Source organism: Vulpes vulpes, chromosome 15 (assembly GCF_048418805.1).
Source record: "Vulpes vulpes isolate BD-2025 chromosome 15, VulVul3, whole genome shotgun sequence".
NCBI classification, from domain to species: domain Eukaryota; kingdom Metazoa; phylum Chordata; class Mammalia; order Carnivora; family Canidae; genus Vulpes; species Vulpes vulpes.
Genome location: NC_132794.1, coordinates 109,203,893 through 109,225,151, shown reverse-complemented (window position 1 = coordinate 109,225,151; position 21,259 = coordinate 109,203,893). Strand labels below are relative to the sequence as shown.

The 21,259-nt window shown below is 51.1% G+C and overlaps 1 protein-coding gene across 22 annotated transcripts in view; it reads right to left on the bottom strand.

Annotated features, from left to right (window-relative positions):
* The window catches only part of TACC2 (transforming acidic coiled-coil containing protein 2), a 210,748-nt gene that overhangs the window by 91,289 nt on the left and 98,200 nt on the right, over nt 1–21,259 (bottom strand). For all 22 annotated transcript variants that reach the window (XM_072740263.1, XM_072740273.1, XM_072740277.1 and 19 more), the window contains 2 exons: nt 16,372–16,497; nt 4,978–5,112 (listed from right to left, as the gene is read on the bottom strand). In XM_072740263.1, the coding sequence (XP_072596364.1) occupies nt 4,978–5,112; nt 16,372–16,497 (261 nt within the window). The remainder of the gene's footprint in view (nt 1–4,977; nt 5,113–16,371; nt 16,498–21,259) is intronic.

The window sequence follows — 21,259 nt, the reverse complement described above, 5'->3', positions numbered from 1 at the left end:
CCCTCTGCCTGTGTCTCTATCTCTCTCTTTGTGTTTCTCATGAATAAATAAATAAAATCTTTAAAAAATAAAATAAAAAAATAAAAGGGAAGATGAGCGGCAGCCCCGGTGGCCCAGTGGTTTAGTGCTGCCTTCAGCCCAGAGTGTGATCCTGGAGACCCAGGATGGAGTCCCACGTCAGGCTCCCTGCATGGAGCCTGCTTCTCCCTCTGCCTGTGTGTCTCTCACGACTAAATAAATAAGGAAGGAAGGAAGGAAGGAAGGAAGGAAGGAAGGAAGGAAGGTAGGAAGGAAGGAAGGAGGGAGGGACAGAAGGTAGGAAGGTAGGAAGGTAGGAAGGAAGGAAGGAAGGAAGGAAGGAAGGAAGGAAGGAAGAAGGAGAAGATGATCTTCCTTTCACATTGTGGATCCCAGCAAACCCCCAGGACCCTGGCTGCGGGCCCCTCCAAACCTGACCACCACCCACCTCACTTGTCACTCCTTGTCACTAACCTCACCGCTCTGCCCCAAGCACCTGTATGCCCCCCTCCAGTCGGTCTAGGCCTGTCCTGCCCTGTGGCCTAAAAGTATCTGTTGGGCCTCCCCGCAAAGCCGTGGCATGTGCGGCTCCTTCCCTGCAACACATCACACATGGGATGTAGCACAGAATCAGCCTAGGACCTGTACACTAGGTGGGCGGATGGAAGGAAGGATGGATGGGTGAGTGGACAGATGTTTAGATGGAAACAAAGCGGGAGACCACGCTACAGGATTTGCTTAGATTCAGAGCACCTGTCACCTTCTTGCAGCTGCAGCACCAGGCCTGTGACTTCAACTCATACATCTCATGAGTATAAGAGAAGCTAACCTGCCCACAAAGGCAGCAGACCCGCAGGCAGGGAGGTGCCCCGAGCCAGGCACGTTCTGGTGCAAGGTCCTTCTCTCACCCTCCCTCCCTGGACCCTGGTCGCCTTGCGGGTCTAATTTCTCCACCTCCCCTCGAGCACTCTATGATCAAGCCTGCTGCTGGCAACCTCCCTCTTCCTACCTCCAGCTGGGTCTGGGGGCTCCAAGGCAGATGTACACCCAGCTAAGAAGAAAAGCAGCCCCCTAATTAGAGTGCAAAAATCCAAACTTATAACATAGAAGCCAACCTAATATGGGACCAAGGGCTTTACCAGGAATGAGTGGGAGCTCCCAGAAACCTTCCACCCTCCAGAAGCTGCGCTGGGCACCCCCAGCCACGCCCTCCCTGGCTCCTCACAGCTCCCCTGTACCATCTGCTCCTCACTGAAGCCCACATCGTGTCGGACTCTCTTCCAGGCTGCTCTCGGGGTCCCGGGGCTCCAGTCCAGCTGGGGTCACAAAGCTGAAGCTCTGCGGTTTCTCCCAGATGTGCTCCAGAGAAGCCCTCCCCCCCCCAGCTGCCCACTCTCCTTCCCTAAGGAGGAAAAAGAAATGACACGGTTAGGGTCCTGGGTCCCGTCTCGCCACACCTGCTCTGCACAGACAGAGGCTGCCACCCTCTCCTGCCTCTGCTGCTGAGGTAACAGCCTCCCCCCACCCTGCTCCTCTGCTGAAGCCAGCAAGGTGGAGCTTCCAGCAGGCCTGTGCAGCCACCCAAACACCGGCCCCCTCAGGAGACAGAGGCCCCAGGAGGGCTGGCCTATGCTCAGCCTGCCAGGAGTGTGCTACTCTACAGCACATCCATGCCCAGTCTGCCCTGGAAGAAGTGCTCTTTCGGGGGTGCCTGGGCGGCCTGGTCGGTTGAGCGTCCAAGTCTCAGTTTCAGCTCAGGTCATATCTCTGGGTTCTGGGATCGAGCCCCACGTTGGGCTGTGTTCAGTGTAGAGTCTGCTTCGGATTCTCTCTCCCTTTCCTTGTCGCTCTTGCTCTCTTTCAAATAAATAAATAATTTTTTTTTTTAAAGTGGCCTTTCAGGCAGGAGAATGCATGTAATGACATGTGGCTTACGTAAATAAGGGTCGAGCAGGATTAGACTCACATCTACCCCGCACAGCATCTTACTGACAGCAGCAGCAACCCGACATCCTCAAAACAGAGAGGATGGCCCTGACCCCGCCTACAAAACCACTGAGCTGTGACCCGGCAGACGCACGGGCTCTGAGTGCAACGATGTGCGGCATTTTTCAAGGGGTTCACGTCTCTAACCTGCACGGAAGAGGGTGGGCACCACCCAGGGTGGGGCCAGGGGGACATGCACTCCCTCCAGCACCAGGAAGATCTCTTAAGTCTGGGAGAAGTGTGGATAGAGAGATGCGAGCAAATTAGGGCTGCCCGATACAGCCAGGGGCCACAGGACATCTCGCCTGTGAGCCAAGGAGGCCACCTGCCTGCCCCAACCCAGGCTGGAGTCCAGGGCAGCATTTCTTAGGGGTGCTGTGCCCTGTGCCTCCTACATCCGCATGGAACCACTTCCTCCTTGCAAGAAGCTGTTTTTCCCATCTCTTTCCTTCCAGATCTATCTGGGAAGCCCTTGGCCAGGCTTCCAAGTTATCAACTCCTTCGGGACGGCGGTCCCCCGCAGGCCACTGGCAGGTCAGTTCTGAACAGGGATATAGTTTGCTCAGGCTCACACCCACCTGGCCCATGTGCCAACACACTGGGCTCTTTGCCACAAGCCTCCCGAGGGTCCAAAAACACATGGTCAGCTGTGGCAGCCTTGGCATGAGTGAGGGCTTTGGACCTGCCTTGCTAGAAATTCTTTATTGTGATTCCCTGCCTGGCTTCAGCCTCCTGGAGCTCAACTCATTACTACATGATGCTCTCCAGACCATCTTCGAAAATCAAAAAATTTGGGAGTTTGCTGAGGGCAGGGCTGGAGGCAGAAGGCAGGCCCAAAGCCTGGCCATCGCAGCGGACAGTGAACCTCCCAGGACAAGCTCTTTGCTTCAGGCAGGGTCAGACATGAAGCTCTCTCTCCCCCACCAGGCCTCTCTCAAAGTCACATCTGTTCTCCCAAAGGCTTGTGTCCTAATGATCACCAGCGGGTGTAGGGGGAGGGAAGGAGTGTGAAAACCCGGAGACAAGCCATTTGCGCAGGGAAGGTGGGGCTGTGTCATCATTTCCACAGCAGCCATTAGAGCCAGAAGGAGGCAGCAGGAAGTCGCCCAGCATGCTTGCAAGAACAGAACATCTGTCGACTTCGTAATAAGATGTGCCCCCGGGTCTTGCTGCCCTGCCACTCCCAAGCCCAAAGACGGAATGGCAAAGCCACAGAGGTGGGGGGGGGGGGGGGGAGGACTGCACCCTGCCTGCACACAGCGAAAACACATGCCCTCCTCCATCAGAAAAAGCCTGGCTGGAAATGGGAACGGAGGCAGGATGGACCTCTGAACCCCGAGACCAGTACTGACCTCAGACTCTGGCCCAGGCTCGTTCAAAAACGACTTCCATTTCAGCAAAATGAAATTTTCATCTGTGCATTTTTGAAACTTAATTTGAAAACCTCCAGGGACCCACCGGAGGGGCAAAGACAAGTTTTATTTGGATCCGTGGATCTAGGTCACAGCCCCGTGGCTGAAAGCAGCCACAGAGAGAGAGAACCTGGCAACAGCCTGCAGGTGCAGTGGAGGGCAGAAGTCAGGTGACGGAACCACGGCCACACCTGGCCCCATCCTGGCCTACTGGGCAAGACACAGAGCCTCAGGATACAGGGGCCCTGGTCAGTCCTGAAAGCAGGCCTGCCCTGAGGATGTGGAGAAAGGGGAACTCTCTTACACTGTTGGTGGGAACACAAGCTGGTACAGCCACTCTGGAAAACAGTGTGGAGGTTCCTTAAGAAGTTAAAAATACAACCCAGCAAATGCACTACTGATGTGGTGAACTCATGGGTCCCCTGAACCCCAATGTTCACAGTAGCAATGTCCACAATAGCCAAACTGTGGAAGGAGCCACGATGTCCTTTGACAGATGATGGATAAAGAAGATGTGGCCTGTTTAGACAATGGAATATTACTCAGCCATCAGAAAGGATGAATACCCACCATTTACATCCGAGGGATATTATGCTGAGTGAAATAAGTCAACTGGAGAAGGACAATCAGCATATGGAAGACAATTATCATATGTCTCACTCATACGCAGAATGTAAGAAATAGTGCAAGGGACCACAAGGAAAGGAGGGGAAATTGGGGGAAAATTAGAGAGGAAGACAAACCATGAGAGTCCCCTAACTCCGGGACACAAAGGGTTGCAGAAGGGGAGGTAGGTGGGGGAATGGGGTGACTGGGTGATGGGCACTAAGGAGGGCACTTGATGGGATGAGCACTGGCTGTTATATTATGTGGTAAATTGAATTTAAATAAAATTTAAAAATAAAAATGCAAATCTGATCGTATCTCTAACTGGCCTTGGGCCTTCTGGACCCTTTCAAAGTGAAAGCCCTAGGAGTCAGAGGCCCAATGGCCAAAGCTAAAACAAGGTGGGCAAAAAAATAAAGAGCAAAGAAAAATAGTCTTGTATTATGACCCAAGGTATAAAATAGATAATCATGAGTCCATGTTGATAGAAATCAATGAGTGAATGAGTGAGGCCCTCGGTCCCCCGCGGAAGAGGGATTATGGCAGCAGTGGCCTCCAGACAGGAGCGGCAGCTTCAGGCCTGGCTCTCCAGCCTGCCGGCCACCCCTGCACAGAGACTTGCCAGTCTCCATATTCACATGAGCCAAGTCCTTGACATAAATTTCTCCATCTATGTATATATATACACATCCTACTGGTTCTTTTTCTCTGGAGAGCCCTGATAATCCGCTTGCTCATGCAGGACATTCCCACTGTTATGTGGACACTTGCCTGCAGGAGTACACCTCAGATTGACTACAGCCCAAATGATTATTTATGGCATCACAGATCCAAATTGTCCACATCTTGCTGGTGCCATCCCAAATGCAGCTCACTCCAGGGCCTAGGGGGCAGAGACCACCAGGCCCCTCCTGTCCAGGGACAGCAACCGTGGAGGGAAAGCTTGATACCCTACCTGCTTAAGTCCTTGGCCGGCCCCTTGGGGGAGAGAGTGGAAGCTTCTAGTCCATCACCAGCTGGGGCAGGAGGCAAAGACACATGTTCTGAGGCTCGGGGAACCAGATCCGCACAGGCAGCAGCTGGGGAGGTGCTGGGAGACACAAAGGGAGAATTATTCCCAGTGGAACTTGGCTCATTAATGGCACATTCATCAGCCCCCCTCACCCCCCACCAGGCCACCCTAGGGACATGGAATGGGCTATTTAAAGACCCTGCACACTGCTTCCTCGATCCCTGCCCTGTTCCCCCAGGGCCTTTGCTTAGACACAGCAGAGGCACCCCCCACACACAAAGCAGCAGCACCCCCCTCACTCCCGCCAGTCATGAATGCCCCCTGTGTTAGGCTCTAGCAGAACCTGGCATTTCTTTGATGGAGGCAGTGTGGGTGCTCAACACACTCTGTGAATTGTCTTCTTTGATTTCGGCGAGGGGACTTCTGTATGATCACGTCTGATCATCTTTTTATAGGCAATGAACTCTGTGAATTGACAACTACAATACAGCTTTGCCAACTCGCTGGGATACACCCCCAAAATCCAAGGCTGGGAAAAGCCAAGGCCAAAAGGCTGACCAGTAACCGAGGAACCTGCACCAGGGATGCGTGGGGACCCCTTGGGGGGGGCAGGGGTGGCACAGAGATCTACAGGAGAGCGGGGTCCACCTTCAGTGGGTGAGTGCCCCCTGCTGGACACCCAGGGAAATGCCTGGAGGGCAGAGAGGCCTGCCCACCCCACCCTCTGCCAAGGGGGTCTGGGGACAGCCACCTGCAAACACACTCTCAAGCAAAGAGCTCAAGCAGGTCTGAGTTTCTCTTTTGGCAAAAAACAAGACTATCAATGCCGCCCACAGGCTAAAGCTCGGGAACGGTTTTCAGGGTGCGTTGGCCCTCCCAGCCTCTCTCCAGCTGTCCACACTGCTGCCCACAGGGAAGCTGGCAGGGCCAAGGTGGCCCAGCTGGCATTATGTGACTCAGCACCCAGAGCCGAAGCCAGGCCTGAGGTCGAAGCCAGGGTGTGAGGTTTCCCAGCCTCTGGTAAAGGACTTGCTTCTTCCCTCTGAGTGTAAACACCTGCAGGAAGCCCCCAGCCTGCAGAAACGCAGGACACTTGGGTTGCTGGGTCAATCATGTTCCACTGATCTCCATCCCCTCCAACTCCCCCTGCATGGTTGGCTTCCTGGACTGGGGGACAGTTGCCATGGGTGTCCCACACTCAACACACTGGGAGAATTCATATGCTTGCCCCAAATCCCTGTCACTCTTAGTGGGTGCTTAGCACCCCCCTAGGTCCCCAACCCTGGCCATCACCTGCTCTGCTCCTGCCAGGTGGGCTGTCCTCAGAGCCCACAACAGAGCTGCCTGCACTGCCTCCTGGGCTTGCAGCCCCTTGGCCTCACCAAGCCAGCAATTCCTCAGCCTCTACACCTTGGTTTCATATCACTAAGCAACAGCCACAAAAACAGCAGAAACTCAGCCTTGCTGGGAGCTCAGTCCTGTATGTCTGGTCCTGGGTGCCCAGCGGGGCACACCTGGTCCCATGTACCCCATCCTGGGTGCCCAGCAGGGCGCACCCAGTCCCATGTACCCCATCCTGGGTGCCCAGCAGGGTGCACCAGGTCCCGTGTACCCCATCCTGGGTGCCCAGCAGAGTGTACCTGGTCCTGTGTACCCCATCCTGGGTGCCCAGCGGGGCGCACCCAGTCCCGTGTACCCTGTCCTGGGTGCCTTATGTTGGGTGCCCCATTCAGCATGTCCAGCACCAAGCACTTCACATCCATGACCTCAAACAACCATCACAACAACCCTTTGAGGCAAATGTCACCATCTCTGCTTTACAGAGAAGGACACAGGCTCTGAGGGCCGAGGTCACTTAGCAAGGCCACGTAGCTAGCCTCCGACGACTGGCCAGGCCACCCACGTGAGCCCTCGGTACCCAGGCAGAGGGAGGCTGGGGTCTCCCAGCTGGCTGTGACCAAGCCGGGGGTCAGAAGTAGAGGCAGAGCTGAAACCCACGTTGCCTTCTTCCCTGAACCCCACAGAAACGAAGAGAAAAACAGAGACCAGAGAGTAATGACCACGGGAAAGCCCCGGGCAAGGCCGATCCACATGTGAACAAAGATGACAGCGAGTGTGTTGGACAGAACTTGGCAAAACCACAAAGTGGGTTCTCAGGCACAGTGACACCTCGCCTGTCCAAACTGATTTATAACAACTGGACAGTGGCTGAAAGAATATATTTTATAAAGAAATGATTCAAAAAGAATAATGCCAAACTATTGGGGGCTTTTAAGCTCCGTAAAGAACCATTTTCACACTTGGAAAGCTTATGCTCACTCATATTCCTAAGCAGCGAACAGGCCACTGACAAACTACTCGTCTAAAACTTAGTTTCCTAAAGAAATCGTGCTGGCCGAGCTCCCTCTGTGCATGAAGATCTTTTTTTTTTTTTTTATTCATTTATGATAGTCACAGAGAGAGAGAGGCAGAGACACAGGCAGAGGGAGAAGCAGGCTCCATGCACCGGGAGCCCGATGTGGGATTCGATCCCAGGTCTCCAGGATCATGCCCTGGGCCAAGGGCAGGCGCCAAACCGCTGCGCCACCCAGGGATCCCACCCACCCCCATGAAGATCTTATTTGATTTAATGCAGACTGAAGACAGGTGATAGAACTTGTGGTTCTGCTACGTTAAGGGTACCCTACCAAAGCGCCAAGGAAAGAAAGCTGTCTTTGAAAGCCCGGGCAGACGGGAGGGGAGACACTTCCCGGGGTCTGCGGCCTCAGAGCAAAGCCAGACCTGCAGGGTGAAGCACGGTGACAGTCACACCACTGATGAGGGTGCTCACAGGTGACAGGCATTTGCCCTCACTGAGAACTCCGTGTGTGTGTTGGGGGAGGGGTGTCCCCTCAGCCCTGCAGCCCGTCAGCCTGGAGGCCGGGTGCCTGGGCCTTGCTGGCCCCACCACCCGGGGCCACCCCCTTCCTGCACTGGGCTCTCAGGAGGTACAGGACAAATGAGTCAACTGCTCTGTTAGGAATGCGGCCACCACTCTCTCGGCCCATCCCCAGGGGTCAGGGACGTCAGGCCCCAACAGGGAAGCAGCTGGTGACTCGGTGCAGCACCAGAAGCTGGAACTGTCCTTGTCTCTCCATCACCCCTTCCTGCTGAGTCACCTCCTCCTTCTGGAAACTCTGTCCCAGGCCACCTCTCTCTGCTGCCGGGGCCACCACCTCTCTGAGCCAGGCTTCTGCACATCCTGCTGTCCTGCCTCCTCCGTCCCCTCACATTGAGCCCCACGGTCACCAGGGTGACCCAGCCCGAGTTCTGATAAGGTCCTGGCCTTGCCTGAAACTTTCCACAGCCGTAGGAATCCAGGTGGGAAGACTCTCTGGCCTCCCACACAGGCTCCCGTGCCCCCTCTCCATCCTGTCCCCTCCCAGGCGCATCCTCTCCCTCTCCCTGCTCTAACCCCACCAAGCCAATCCCCTGATGTTCCTGGCAGCTTCTTGCTTCTGTGCCTGGGCTCAAGCACACCCTGCCCCTGAATGCCACCCTCTCACAGGCCCCTCCAGCCCACCCCAGAGTCCTCCTGAGGTGTCACCACAACAAGGAGCCCCAGCCCAGGTGGGGGTAACTATGCCCACCCTGCACGGCAAAGCTGGGCTGGGCCCCTGACCTGTTTTCAGCTAGGGTGTCCTGCTCCCCTCCCAAAGTCTTGGGGCAGCCACTGTGGCTTCTCTGGCCCCCAGCACAGAGCCCAGGACATGGAAAGTGCTCGGCAACACATGGCGGCAGCTCCTTCCCTGCCTCCCTGGCCTCCCCAGCACAAAGGCCACTAACAGCAGGACAACTGTGCCAGATTCTGAAAATCAGAATCAATCAGGAGTCTGAGGCAGGACCAGCAACTAATTTGCCAGCAAAGTGGAATGTAAGTGTATGCAAAATGAAAATGCAGAGCACCATGTTGCAGAAGCATCGAGAATTTCAGGACGGTGACAGCAGAGCACTGAGATAAGCACAGGGCCCTGGGTGATTGTCTGGGTGGCATGTCCATGAAGCCAGGCCCTGGTTCTAGACCCCAAGGTCTAGAGCTTCCCTGGCGGGGAGATCTCTGTACCCCACTCCCCTGAGCTGCCAGAGGGCAGCGTTGCTAGAGCAGAGATGAGAAGCAGGTGGGCACAGTTCAGCCCCTTTGTGCCAGCCCCCATGTCCACCCTAGCCCCCCTGACCAGCAGGGGCTCGCCCGAGACATCATCGTCAGGGAGCTGGGCCCTCAGCCACGGCCAGTGCCCCTGCCAGCCCTCAGGGGGAACTCCTGGATGGGCACCGAACCAGCCCAGAGAAGTCCAGGGCCCGGAGACAAGGACCTCACACCTGTATTCTCGTGTCACTTATGCCAGGCGTGTCTGTTCTCTGGCCTTCATCTCTTCTCCTACAAAATGGGCTCGGGGTAAGGCACGTGAAGGCCTTCCTAGGCACACTCTGAGACCCCTCTGCCCATTTAAGGAGTTAACCAATGTTTCCCAAGCCTTAGTGGACGAACAAAGAAGCTGCATTCAAAGTCGCAGCATGTTGATATTTTTGGAAGATGACGGAAATGTTGATTTAATTTAAGCCTTTTGTGTTAAAGAGAAGCGTTAACAAACAGAAGACAGAAGCCACCATACTTCCAGCAGACACATGTGACTTATTGATGGTGGCATTGTTTTTTTCCCTGCTAGGTCCAGCTGGACGGGACCTTAGAATCCTTTGGGACACAGATCCCTGGAAAGCCATTACTAGTGGTCAGAGTTTGCCACTTGCCGAGGTCCTCACAAACGGTAACTGGCGAGCCAGCCCCTCGGATGCCGTTTCCACCCACACCGGACCCAAGAAACACGGACAATGTCAATGCAGGGCCTCAGTTCAGCCTGACAGCCCTGCAAGTCCCACCGTGGTGAGATGCTGTCACTAACTGTCACCTGTTGACTCCCCGGTCAGGGGTTCTGAGTCCCACCTGACAGCGAACTGCATTTCAGAGATCAGCTGGAGTCGCCAAATTAAGCCCCTGTCCAAGGACAAACAACAGAGTGACCTGGCTGTCACGGCGGGTGATAACACCCCTAAGATCCAGACCGAACACGCCACGTCCTGTCGGGCCAGATGGGCGACAGCATCTTATCTTCCATTTCGTATCACCATCTGGAAGGTATTAGCACAACGACCCTTCCTTGCAGGCTCTTGATTTTTCCTTCTTGAATCCCCCAAGTGCACACGATCACGTCACAGGGCGAGAGCTAAGGCCAAGGACTCGGCTCACGTGGAAAGTCAGATGTAAGCTAGAGGGAAGAAAGTACTCGGCTGCTGCTGCTCCGGAGAGCTAAGCTTAGTGGGTCAGGGCACTGGAGAGCAGGCCAGCAGAGGCATGTGCTTTGATAAGACGAGTCTGGGTGACAGGAGATACAGCAGGCTCCTCTGACACGCAGCCTTTGCAAAGCAGCAAAGCCTGAATCCGAGGTGCCCAGACAGGCTTGCAAATTGGCTGGAAACCCCAAGGCAGGCCCATCGAGCTATTTCAGTGTCCCTTGAGATAAACCAGCATGTGAAACCCAGCCCAGGCCAGAGTGTGAACGGCCCCCAAACATCGCTGACCTTCACACGTCCAGCAAGGGGGCTGGCTCCGCACAGTTAACCCTGAACTGGCCTATGAGCTCCTTCCTAGCACGTTCTTACTACCCTCCCTCCCTCTGCAGAGCACACCTGTGCTCAGAGAAGGGAAATTACATTTAAGCTTGACCCAAGCAAAACTTGGTCTGGTGAGGAGAGGAAAGGTCATAAGCTCCATCCCAAAACTACGTGAGGGCCTCTGATCTGGGTCATTAGTTGTCGCTACAGTCACCAGGGGCTCTGTGGGTCCTCTTTCCTGGCGTGGGATTCCTTCTGCACCCTCCCGGGCCCTGGTTACAGACAGGGGGAGGCAGAGGGCAAGAAGAAACTGACCTCAGATATCCAAGATTCAGTGATTTATTCAGAAAGTAAAAATCTACCTACACAGTTAATGCTGCTCAAGGCCCAGGAGAAACCAAAACGCAAGAACAAAATCCTGTGTTCGTTTGAAATATGAAATTGTCAATATTTGAACATTGCCAAGGTGGCAATTTGTGTGCTTCTACCTCATAGTAGCCGGTTGGACTGGAAACTCAAAGGCCCTGACCAAGCATGGAGATGCACCCCAATTTACTCAGCCTACTGGGTACCGGGTACATCAACTGGATTTGTCAGCATGTTCCTTTACCATATACCTTTTAAATGGCACAAAGGAATTCTGATATTTATTTCTAATTTTTTTGGAATTCTGTTATTTAGGGATCTTTGAGTAATCCCTTTTCTTTTTAAAAAAAAAAAAAAAAAAGATTTACTGATTTGAGAGAGCCGGGGTGGAGGGGCAGGGGGAAAGAGAGAGAGAGAGAGAATCTCAGTGGACTCCCCACTGAGTGCAGAGACAGACATGGGGCTCAATCTCATGACCCTGAGATCATAGCTGGGGCCAAAATCAAGAATTGGACACTTAACCAACTAAGCCACCCAGGTATGCCTGGATGTTTCCTTTTCTTTTTTCTTTCTTTCTTTCTTTCTTTCTTTCTTTCTTTCTTTCTTTCTTTCTTTTATATTTTTTTATTTTTTGGATGATTCCTTTTCTAAATAATAAAAAAAAAAATTTCACTCTGTCATTCTGTTCTTAATAAGGTACTTGCTTAAGGAAAGCTTCAGCTAAGCTCTGTGAGGCAGCTGAACCCGCTCATGCATACCCACAGCTGAAAATCTTTTGGTGCAAACAGATGCCGCCAAAATAAACCACATGATTTGGGAGCAAGAGGAAAAACAGAAGCTGTAAGTCAGTGTGAATCCCCTGTACTTTCAACTTCAGAAAATTCTGAAGTTTCTGAACTTGAAAACTTACTCTCTAGTGAGGCTCGGACACTGGGCAGGAGCCACCTCTGCTCCTGGCTCCTCTGTCCGACCGTGGATATCAGAAACTTTAGCCACCAGCCGGGGCAGATGTCTCCAATCCTGTGGAGCTGTCGATACCCAGAAGGAGGAGAACAACTTTGGGACAGGACTGCTTCACCCCATGGTTCTCCAGGTGTGGACACCAGATCAGCACCACCATCACCTGGGAGCTTTCCGGAATGCAGAGTCTTGGGTTGCACTCCAGACCTCCCAAATCAGAAATTCTAAGAGTGGGGCAGCCACCTGTGCTCCAACCGGGTTAATTCTGATGCACACTGAAGTCTGGCCTCCACGGCCATGAGTCAGGTGAGCAGCTTCCCAGTAGTGTGCCCAGGGAAGGCCTCGAGGTCTAGAGAGACCCTCCTCTGCTTGGATTCCTAACGGAAAAGCACAGGAGGTTCTGGGACGTAGCCAGAGTGTCCCGTTCTCCTCTGTTTAATAATGTGGTACAGCTGGAAGGTTGCATTTAAACAATTAAACGGCTTGAAAAATGTTTTTGAAAATACTGAACAGATGGGAATGTAAGTGGCCATGGACAATGCAGTCATTTGCAGAATGTTCTCAAAGGTCTGGACCCCGGGAAGCCGATGGCAAAAAGGGAAGCTCAACCAGTTAAAGCAGGTTCACAGGCTCTTTCCTGAGGAAGAAGCAAGTTTTGGCATCCTCCAGTGGCTCTAACAGAAGAGAGGGGGTGTTTCCAAATCCCTTCCATTGTAGCTGAGGATTGCCTGAGCTGGGGGTGCCATCTCTCTTCTTCCCTATTCAGGGAGAAGACGACTTGTAAAGGAAGGACATGGCAACAAAAAAATTGACAGGCAACTGGAGGGAGGGAACAAGAGTGGCTTAAAGCAAACCCTCCAGCCCCACTTAAAACATTTTTTCTTTTTGAAACTTAAATCTTGACATTTTAATTTTGAAATTTTAACTTAGATTTTGAAATTTTTAATTTTCAATTTTTAATTTAATTTTCAAATTTGAAATTTAATTTTGAAAATGTAATTTAAGTTTAATTTTGAAATTTTAGTTTAAATGCATTTCTTAAATTTTAAGTACCAACACTGCTCCTGGGGAAACAAACCTCTAGAAGGGCCTGTCACAGCCTCCCCCTGCCTGGCCCTCTGCCGCTCCTGTCCCTACTCTCAGCAGGACACCAAGGAGGATCTGAAGGTGGTGCTCTGTCTGAATGTGTGTGTCTCCCTCAATCCACAAACTGGAATCCTTATCCCCAGTGTGCTGGAATTAAAGGGTGGGACCTTTGGGGGGTAACTAGGTCCTGAGAACCCCTACAAATGGGATTAGTGCCCTTATAAGGGCACTTATAAGGAGACCCCACAGAGCTCCTCAGCCTGTTCCCTCACATGAGGACACAGTGAGAAGTCTGCAATATGGAAGAGAGTCCTCACTAACCACCGAGATGGACGCCCAGCCTCCAGATCTGTGAGCCCCCTGGTCTGTGGTGCTTTGTTACAGCAGCCCCAACAGGCTAACATGGGTGGGGAGGGGCAATAGGGCCACAGCTGAGCTGAACAAGCAGCCACCACGCCCCCAGAACGCCCTTCATAGTTAAGCCTGTGGACTGGATCAACAAGGTCAGGTGCAGCTGATTCCTATTACTCACAGTGGCTACATTCTATAAAGTTGTCACAGATGCCGAATTAGCCAGTTCTGAACCTCTGTTCCTAGCGGTTATGCTGGGCTGCGTTCCTGCAAGCCTCTGGTCACAACACTTTTGTCAACTGTTCAATGTGTACCCTTATTTTATGTGCATTTCTGTGTGAAAACATGTTATTTAATGTACATCATTGACTTCACAGCCAACAGCATTATCACTTATGCCCAAATGAAGCTTAACTAACAGAAGGATTTTCAACAGAAGGCACACCACAGCCTTCTTGCACTAAAATGCACTACACAGCACTTCACCGTGACGTTTGGGGGCATGAGCAAAAAGTACATTACAGAAACCGTGGCCCTGAACCCACCATGAAGGACACTTGTGTACAGTATGAGAGCTGCTCTCAGACAAGGCCATGCTTGCTCTACCTCAGTGGGGAGCAAGGGCCCCAGGCAACTCTGATTTTTTTTAATTTTTATTTATTTATTTATTTATTGCTGCTCTACACATGTTCACAAATGCCCATGAAAGAACCATAAGTATTGGCCTTGGGGTTATAAATAAATCTTAGAAAGAGGCAAATTCGCAAATATGGAAGCAACGAATAAGGAGTATTGTGTGGAAGCAGCTGGTGACCAAAGCCAGACCAATCCCTGCTCCTATCAGCACTGCCTCTTTTCTATTAATTTCCAGTAAAACCAAGACAATGCAACTCCGGACACATGTTCAATAACACTGGCCAAGCACCAGAGCCGCTCATGGAACTCCACCTGAATCTCTCTACTGGGGAATGAAGCCAGAAAGCTGGCCAAGTTCTCAGCACTGATTAGATCTGTGCTTACCCACTGGTTCCTTCCTGTACCCTGTGATCATTCTTGGTCATGGTGAGAGGTGACACAGCTTCACTACAATGCGTCATCTTCCTTGGCCTTGGAAGAGGCCAGTGATGCAGGCAAAGCCCCAAGCGTCGTGAGAGGAGGAAAACTGGCTTTACCCACAGCCAGTGAAGTTCAGACTACAGGCTTTGGCATGCAAGCTGAATCTGCTTCAAATCCCAACTCTGCTGCTCACCAGCTCCGTGCCCTTGAACACGTACATGAAATTGAGCCTCAGTCTGCTCATATGTAGAAGGGCAAAGGGGTCTGTAACAGAACCTCTCGCTTCCTCGGGTGTCTGGAGGATATACAGGGACACGCGATGGGACATGCTCCACATGGTGGCTGTAGGTCTGGGACACATCATTTAAAATACAGCCTCCAGGGGTACCTGGGTGGCTCAGTCAGTTAAGTGTCTGCCTTTAGCTCAGGTCATGATCCCAGGATCTTAGGATGGAGGCCCACATTGGGCTCCCTGCTCGGTGGGGAGTCTGCTTCTCCCTCTCCCTCTGCTGCTCCCCCTGCTTGTGCTCTCTCTCTCTATCAAATGAATAAATAAAATCTTTAAAAAAATAAAATACAGGGCAGCCCGGGTGGCTCAGTAGTTTAGCGCCACCTTCAGTCCAGGGCGTGATCCTTGAGACCCGGGATCGAGTCCCACCATCAGGCTCCCTGCATGGAGGCTGCTTCTCCCTCTTCCCTGTGTCTCTGCCTCTCTCTCTCTCTCATGAATAAATAAATAAAATCTTTAAAATAAATAAAAAATAAAACAAAAAATAAAATACAGCCTCAGTGTTCAGAAACACTGACCAAGCCCCAAGGGCACTTTGGTTCTTCCGGCAGCCACAGAACCCCCCCCCCCAGCCAAGTCCTCCTGCATCCAATGCTCAGAGAGCTTCCCCTTGCCCTTCTGGCTCCCTCTTATAAAATGAGGGGATGAGGATGATCTCAGCCTCCTTCCAGGCTTCACTAAGGGAGGGTATGTCCCACCAGCTTCCTAGGTCGGGGTCAAATGGGAGTGCCTGTTCACCACAATTTCCCTAGTGCCATGCAACACTGCAAATGGGAACTGTTTTAGTGATATAAACATAAGTTAAAACGTCTGTGTCTAACACCTTAAACTTATGATGTCATGTGTGAATTAAATTTCAATAAAACTGGAAAAGTGTGTGTGTGTGTGTGTGTGTGTGTGTGTACACACACACATTAAGTAAACCTGTATTTATATAGAGAGAGGAGTGGGGTGGGGAGGAACATGTATGTTTAGGGAGAGAAGGATATGTGTGTATGAACTGGCATCTGAGCCAAATCCTGAGGCTGATTCTGAGCAAGCCTGGTTTACACAGAGTAAGAGCCAGTGGGGTTATGCACAGTGTACTTGGACATCTGTGATTGCTGTGGGGTGGCTGGGGCATGAAGGGCAGGTGAGGGAAGACCGCCTGGCCTAACTCATTAGCCAAGCAAAGGCACAAAGACCGGGTCCCCTTCCCCATCCGACGGCTGGCTCCTCTCTTCTCCCACCACTGCCAGAAGACAAAACAAGCAGCCGACCCCGCTCGTGTCCTAGGAGGTCAGAGGCAGCTAAGTCATTCTTTGGCAAGGTATAAATAGCACGTCCTCTCTTCCAGAAGACTTCTATTTTAAATAGGGGCCCCTGAAGATCACAAGGGAACAAATCTCTAAAATGCCCGTTGGGGCAGGGTCTTCCTGGTGAGAACGGGGCCCTGTGTAGGAAGGGCATGCAGACCTCTGCAGAGGTGGGGCTGCAGGGGAGGGGACCGGGGGAGGAGGGTGGCAGGGAGGGAGGGAGGCCAGTGTCAAGGCCTGGGCCAAGGCTCCCACCACCAGATGCAGCCCCAGGCCCCGCTGTACCTCTGGGCGGTCAGATCCCTGGAGACCGGGCTGAAGGCATCACCAGGGTGGGAAGGGGCAGCTAACAGTGGGTGTTCCAGGTCCTCAAGGGCAGCTGGCTGGATGACATCATCCGGTACATGTGACCTGGGGAGAGGAAAGTGGGGAAAAAGCAAGGCTCAGAAATGTTCCTGAAAGTTTTCAATGTGCTTCAACAGCACATTTTACGGGGACCCTGGGCAGGGCCTCAGGGCCCCCCTGTCGGCAAGAGCCGGGTCTGCTGCTCCTCCAAGTGTGGCCCCCAGGTGGCGCTGGCCCAGGAGCGCCGCGTCCCCTTCCAGGACGCGCACAGAAACCCAGGGCAAGTGTTCAGAAGCCTGCACAGTCCCGCGATAGAGTGATCTTGCCTGTTGAGTCTAATAATAAAAGTCAGGATGCTGCTAAACCTCCTACAATACACAGGGCAGCCCCACCGCAAAGGATTATCTGGCCCAGGGCGTCATAGTGCTCAGGCGGAGAAACCCTGGCTGTGAGTCTCCTTTCATTCTCCAGTACTTCATTTAATTGCATTTTTTAAAGTTTTGATCTATATGCATTAGAAACTTAAACATTTTCTTCAAGATTTTATTTTTGGGATGCCTGGGTGGCTCAGTGGTTGAGCACCTGCCTTTGGCTCAGGGCATGATCTCAGGGTCCTGGGATCAAGTCCCACATCGGGCTCCCTTTGGGGAGCCTGCTTCTCCCTCTGCCTGTGTCTCTGCCTCTGTGTCTCTGATGAATCAATAAAATCTTTTTAAAAAGTTTCCTACATTTAAATTGGAAAAAAAATTTATTTTTAAGGTATCTCTACACCCAATGCAGGGCTCGACCTCAGGGCCCCAAGATCAAGAGTCACAGGCTTAGCCAGCCAGGCACCCTGAAACTTAAAACTTAAAAACAATCCTGGCCCTTCATCCACTGAGAAGGTGGACACCAAACAGCCTCCAAGAGCAGCTGGCTTTGAAAGGTCAGAGGGACACTGGTCACTGTCACACACTGGTCATGCCTCGGCTCACTCCACTGGGAAACCCCTTTGGTAATCAGGTGAGTTCATCAGGGAGGACCATGAGTTGTTCTTTCTGATGAACTTGGCTCTGGGCAGTAAGTAGCAGGACAGTCTCTTTCAGTCCCTGAGCACATACTGATCGCATACCGACTCTTACATAGTGAAGGAGAAAGAGGTGGGTCCGGCTTTAGGGGAATTTAGTCTTAGGCAAGAGTCAGACTTTTTTTTTTAATGCTGATTTATTTAGTGACAATAGCAGTAAGCACTAAGAAGGAGAGACAGATGGCTAAGAGCATAAACCAGGAGGTCTGGGTAGGTACTGGGAGTCAGGGAACATTTCCTTGTGGAGTGGTACACTGAGGCCAGCCAGCCAGCCCAGTGATAATGACTATGTGCTAGGATCTGTTAGCCTAAGTGCTCATAGATATGATCCTCACCACATATGATCCTCACAGCAACCCTGTTAGGTGGGTACTCTCATTATCCTCGTTTTACAGATATGGGAACTGAGGCACAGAGGGGCTCTTGTCCTCAGTGCAAAAGAAAGGAAGCGTGCCTCCAGTACAGGAAGCCACATACCTGAAAGCCATGAACCAGGAACGAGTTTAGCATCTGGGATCAATGAATGCAAAAGGTCACTGTTACTGGAGTGTGGATGGTGGAGACTAGGAAGGGACAGGGTGGACAGGATCCAGACCCCAAGGCCAGGTTGAAGGATTGAGACTGGATCCTAAGCCAAGGAATTAGCCCCAAACTCCTCTCCAATGCTCTGCCACAAAGTGCTGCCCATGGCATTGAGATGAATGAAAGGTGGGGTGGTCCAAGGTGAATTTCCCAAAACTATGTTTTAAATATGATTAGACCAGCACATGCCTGTGCCCACACCCTTACTATTTATTCCATGGACCTTGTGATGTTCCCTTCCACTTGCACGGTTCCCATTCCAAATCCCCCAGAACAGGATCCCAGAACCCTGTGACCACACCCAAGGAATCAGAGAGAAACGGATACAAGAAGAAAAGAAGGAGCCAGCCCGGAGGAAAATCCTCAACTACAGGCACTACTGATCTTCCAAAGTTATTAAAAAACCTGAGTGGAAAAACATCACCCAGGAGCTTTGGCAACACACACTGAAAGCCATAAAAGAGTTTATTTCCTTCAACACAGTCATTGGACTTCCAAGAATTTATTTTAAGGAGATGATTAAGGGTATGAGCAAAGATGCTGATCATAACTGTGACCATAACAGCAAAAAAAAACCCCAAAAAACAAAAAAACTGCAAATAACCAAAATGTCCCACAGCAGGGGACAGCTGATCATATTAAGGCATAGCTGTAGAGCAGACTCATGGGCAGCTGTTTAAAAAAAAATCTCCATACACCTAGAGATAAATGCGTCCATCATGAACTAAAAAGAGATTTTAAAGCTGTTGGTAGCATGACCCACGTTTCATGTGCACGTGTGTATCGATGTTTTTCCATGTGCACATATGTCTATATGTACACCTACATATAAACACACGTGCAGGAAGCATGCAGCAGAGTGAACGAGTACCAAGCAATGAGGAGGATGTGTGCCAAGGTGTTAACAGTAATTCTCTTTCAGTAGTGAAATTATGGGCGCTTTGTTTTTTAAGATTTTTTATTTTTATTTTTAAGACTTTATATATTCATTCATTAGAGACACAAAGAGAGAGAGAGAGAGAGAGAGAGAGGCAGAGACACAGGCAGAGGGAGAAGCAGGCTCCATGCAGGAGCCCGATGTGGGACTCGATCCTGGGACTCCACCCTGGGCCAAAGGCAGGTGCTAAACCGCTGAGCCACCCAGGGATCCCCCTAAGATTTTATTTTTAAGTCATCTCTATACCCATGGTGGGGCTCGAACTCACAAGATCAAGAGTCGCACGCTCCATCGACTGAGCTGGCCAGTTGCCCCAGGAGTGCTTTTTCCTGTTGGATTTATTTCTACTTTCTAGTTCTAGGCTGACTGTGCACTGTGTTTACAATCAAAACAAATAAGAAAGCACACTTAAGGATAATTTTAAGTGAAGGAAATGCCTTCAGTTTGTATATCACTCAGTGCAAGTTTTAAGAGATGGGACAATCCGAGTAAAGCCCACTTCTGTATTCACATTTTCCACATGAGGACCTGGACTTGTCAGCCTCGTCTCAAGGCAGAAGCACAGCCACGCCTCACTCATCAGGCACCCCCAGGAAAACTAAAGATCCCAGGGGAGGATTTGGGGGGGTAAGAGATATCTGCCTGCGTATTCTATGGGACGGCATTTCCATTTTAACTCTTTGGGAGGGTTAATGTTTGAAAGCATATTGGACACTTCTCTGAATTTTCTGAACAGAGGATCTTGCACATAATGAAATGCTTTCTCAATGACACACAATCAGCATCCTGAGTGACTATGACATAAGTGAGGAAGTATGCCGCGGTGCTAAAAGAACAATTGTACACGAAAAGAGGGCTGGATTCTAGACCGGCCCCACCTTGGGATCTCAGCCAGGTGACTTCTCCATCTGTAAAAGGAAAGCACTGGACTGCACGGTCCCCAAGGACTCTCCCGACACAGTCTTGCCCCTCGCTCGCAGGCTGTCAGCCAGCACCTCTGCTAACTCACCTGACTCCCCTCTACTTTCCTTCCTCAGTTCTCTGCTTCTCGTGCACAGACTAAGACATATGCCGAGGGTGTTAGAACAGTGTGTAGGTCAAGAGTTAATAAGCACTGAAACAGGTTTATAAACCATACAACATAATCATTTTAAAATATAAGTATACGCGTATATACACATAAGTTAGCTTGAACTATGTGAAACTTCTAAAAAAAAATTGTGAAATTCACACTGTACCATCAGCTCGAAGGCCTTTTTTGTCTTACTGCCTAGTGACCCAGTTATGTTCCTGATGGCCAAGCTGACTTCTGGGTAGGTGGAGGGATTCTTATAAAGCAGCTCCTCTTGAACCAACTGCAAAAGGCTATAAATGGCTTCTAAATTCTACCAGTGGTGGTGCTCGGACTAGAGTTACTGAAATATTTTTCAGGGGAAAAAAAAAATCTGTCCAAGATTTTAACTACCAGCTGCTGCCACCAGCTGCCAGAACTAGCCCACTATAAATTTAGTCAGGCCAGCAAAGGGTTGATTTTCCACTGGAATGTCAGGGAGGGGCGCTTGCATCAACAAGTGCTTCTCCAAAGGGCCATGAGTCACCCTCCCTTCAGAGATGGAGGCAGAGAGGATTTGGCTTCAGAAAGGAAGGCAGTCACATTCTGGTCTAAAAAGCCAGCACCTCAGCTCCTCACACAGGATCTGCTGCTCCCGGAAGAGCCCCAGGCTGAATCTAATGGGGTTCACTAAACAATAATGATAATTAATACTAATAATGGGAGTGGGAGGAAACTCTGGGAGGAGATGGGCATGTTTATGCCTTGATAGCAATGAGGGTGTCACAGGTGTGTACTCAGGTCCAAACTCATCACATCGCAGACAGTCAATAGGTAGAGCTTTTTATATGTCAATCATACCTCAATAAAGTGGTTTAAAAAAGAAACAGGATGGCACACTCCAGAGTTGACAGGCTACTCAAGAGCACGGCCAGTTCAAAGTCTAAAGTAAGGAGAATCGTGAAGGGTAGCAATAGAACTGCCCTAGATAAACAGGGTTCCGCAGGCGGGACCATCTGGAAAGGCTCCCTAAGGGGTGGGGCACGCAAAGTGCTTCACCGATGAGTGCAAAGAGCTTTCCAGATTTAAAAAAAAAAAAAAAAAAAAAAAAAAAGCTTCTCCCTTCTCTGTCCCTGACGGTTCAGATGGAAAGTCATCAGGCTTCTCTTCCCTTGGACAGAGCAAGGAAGCT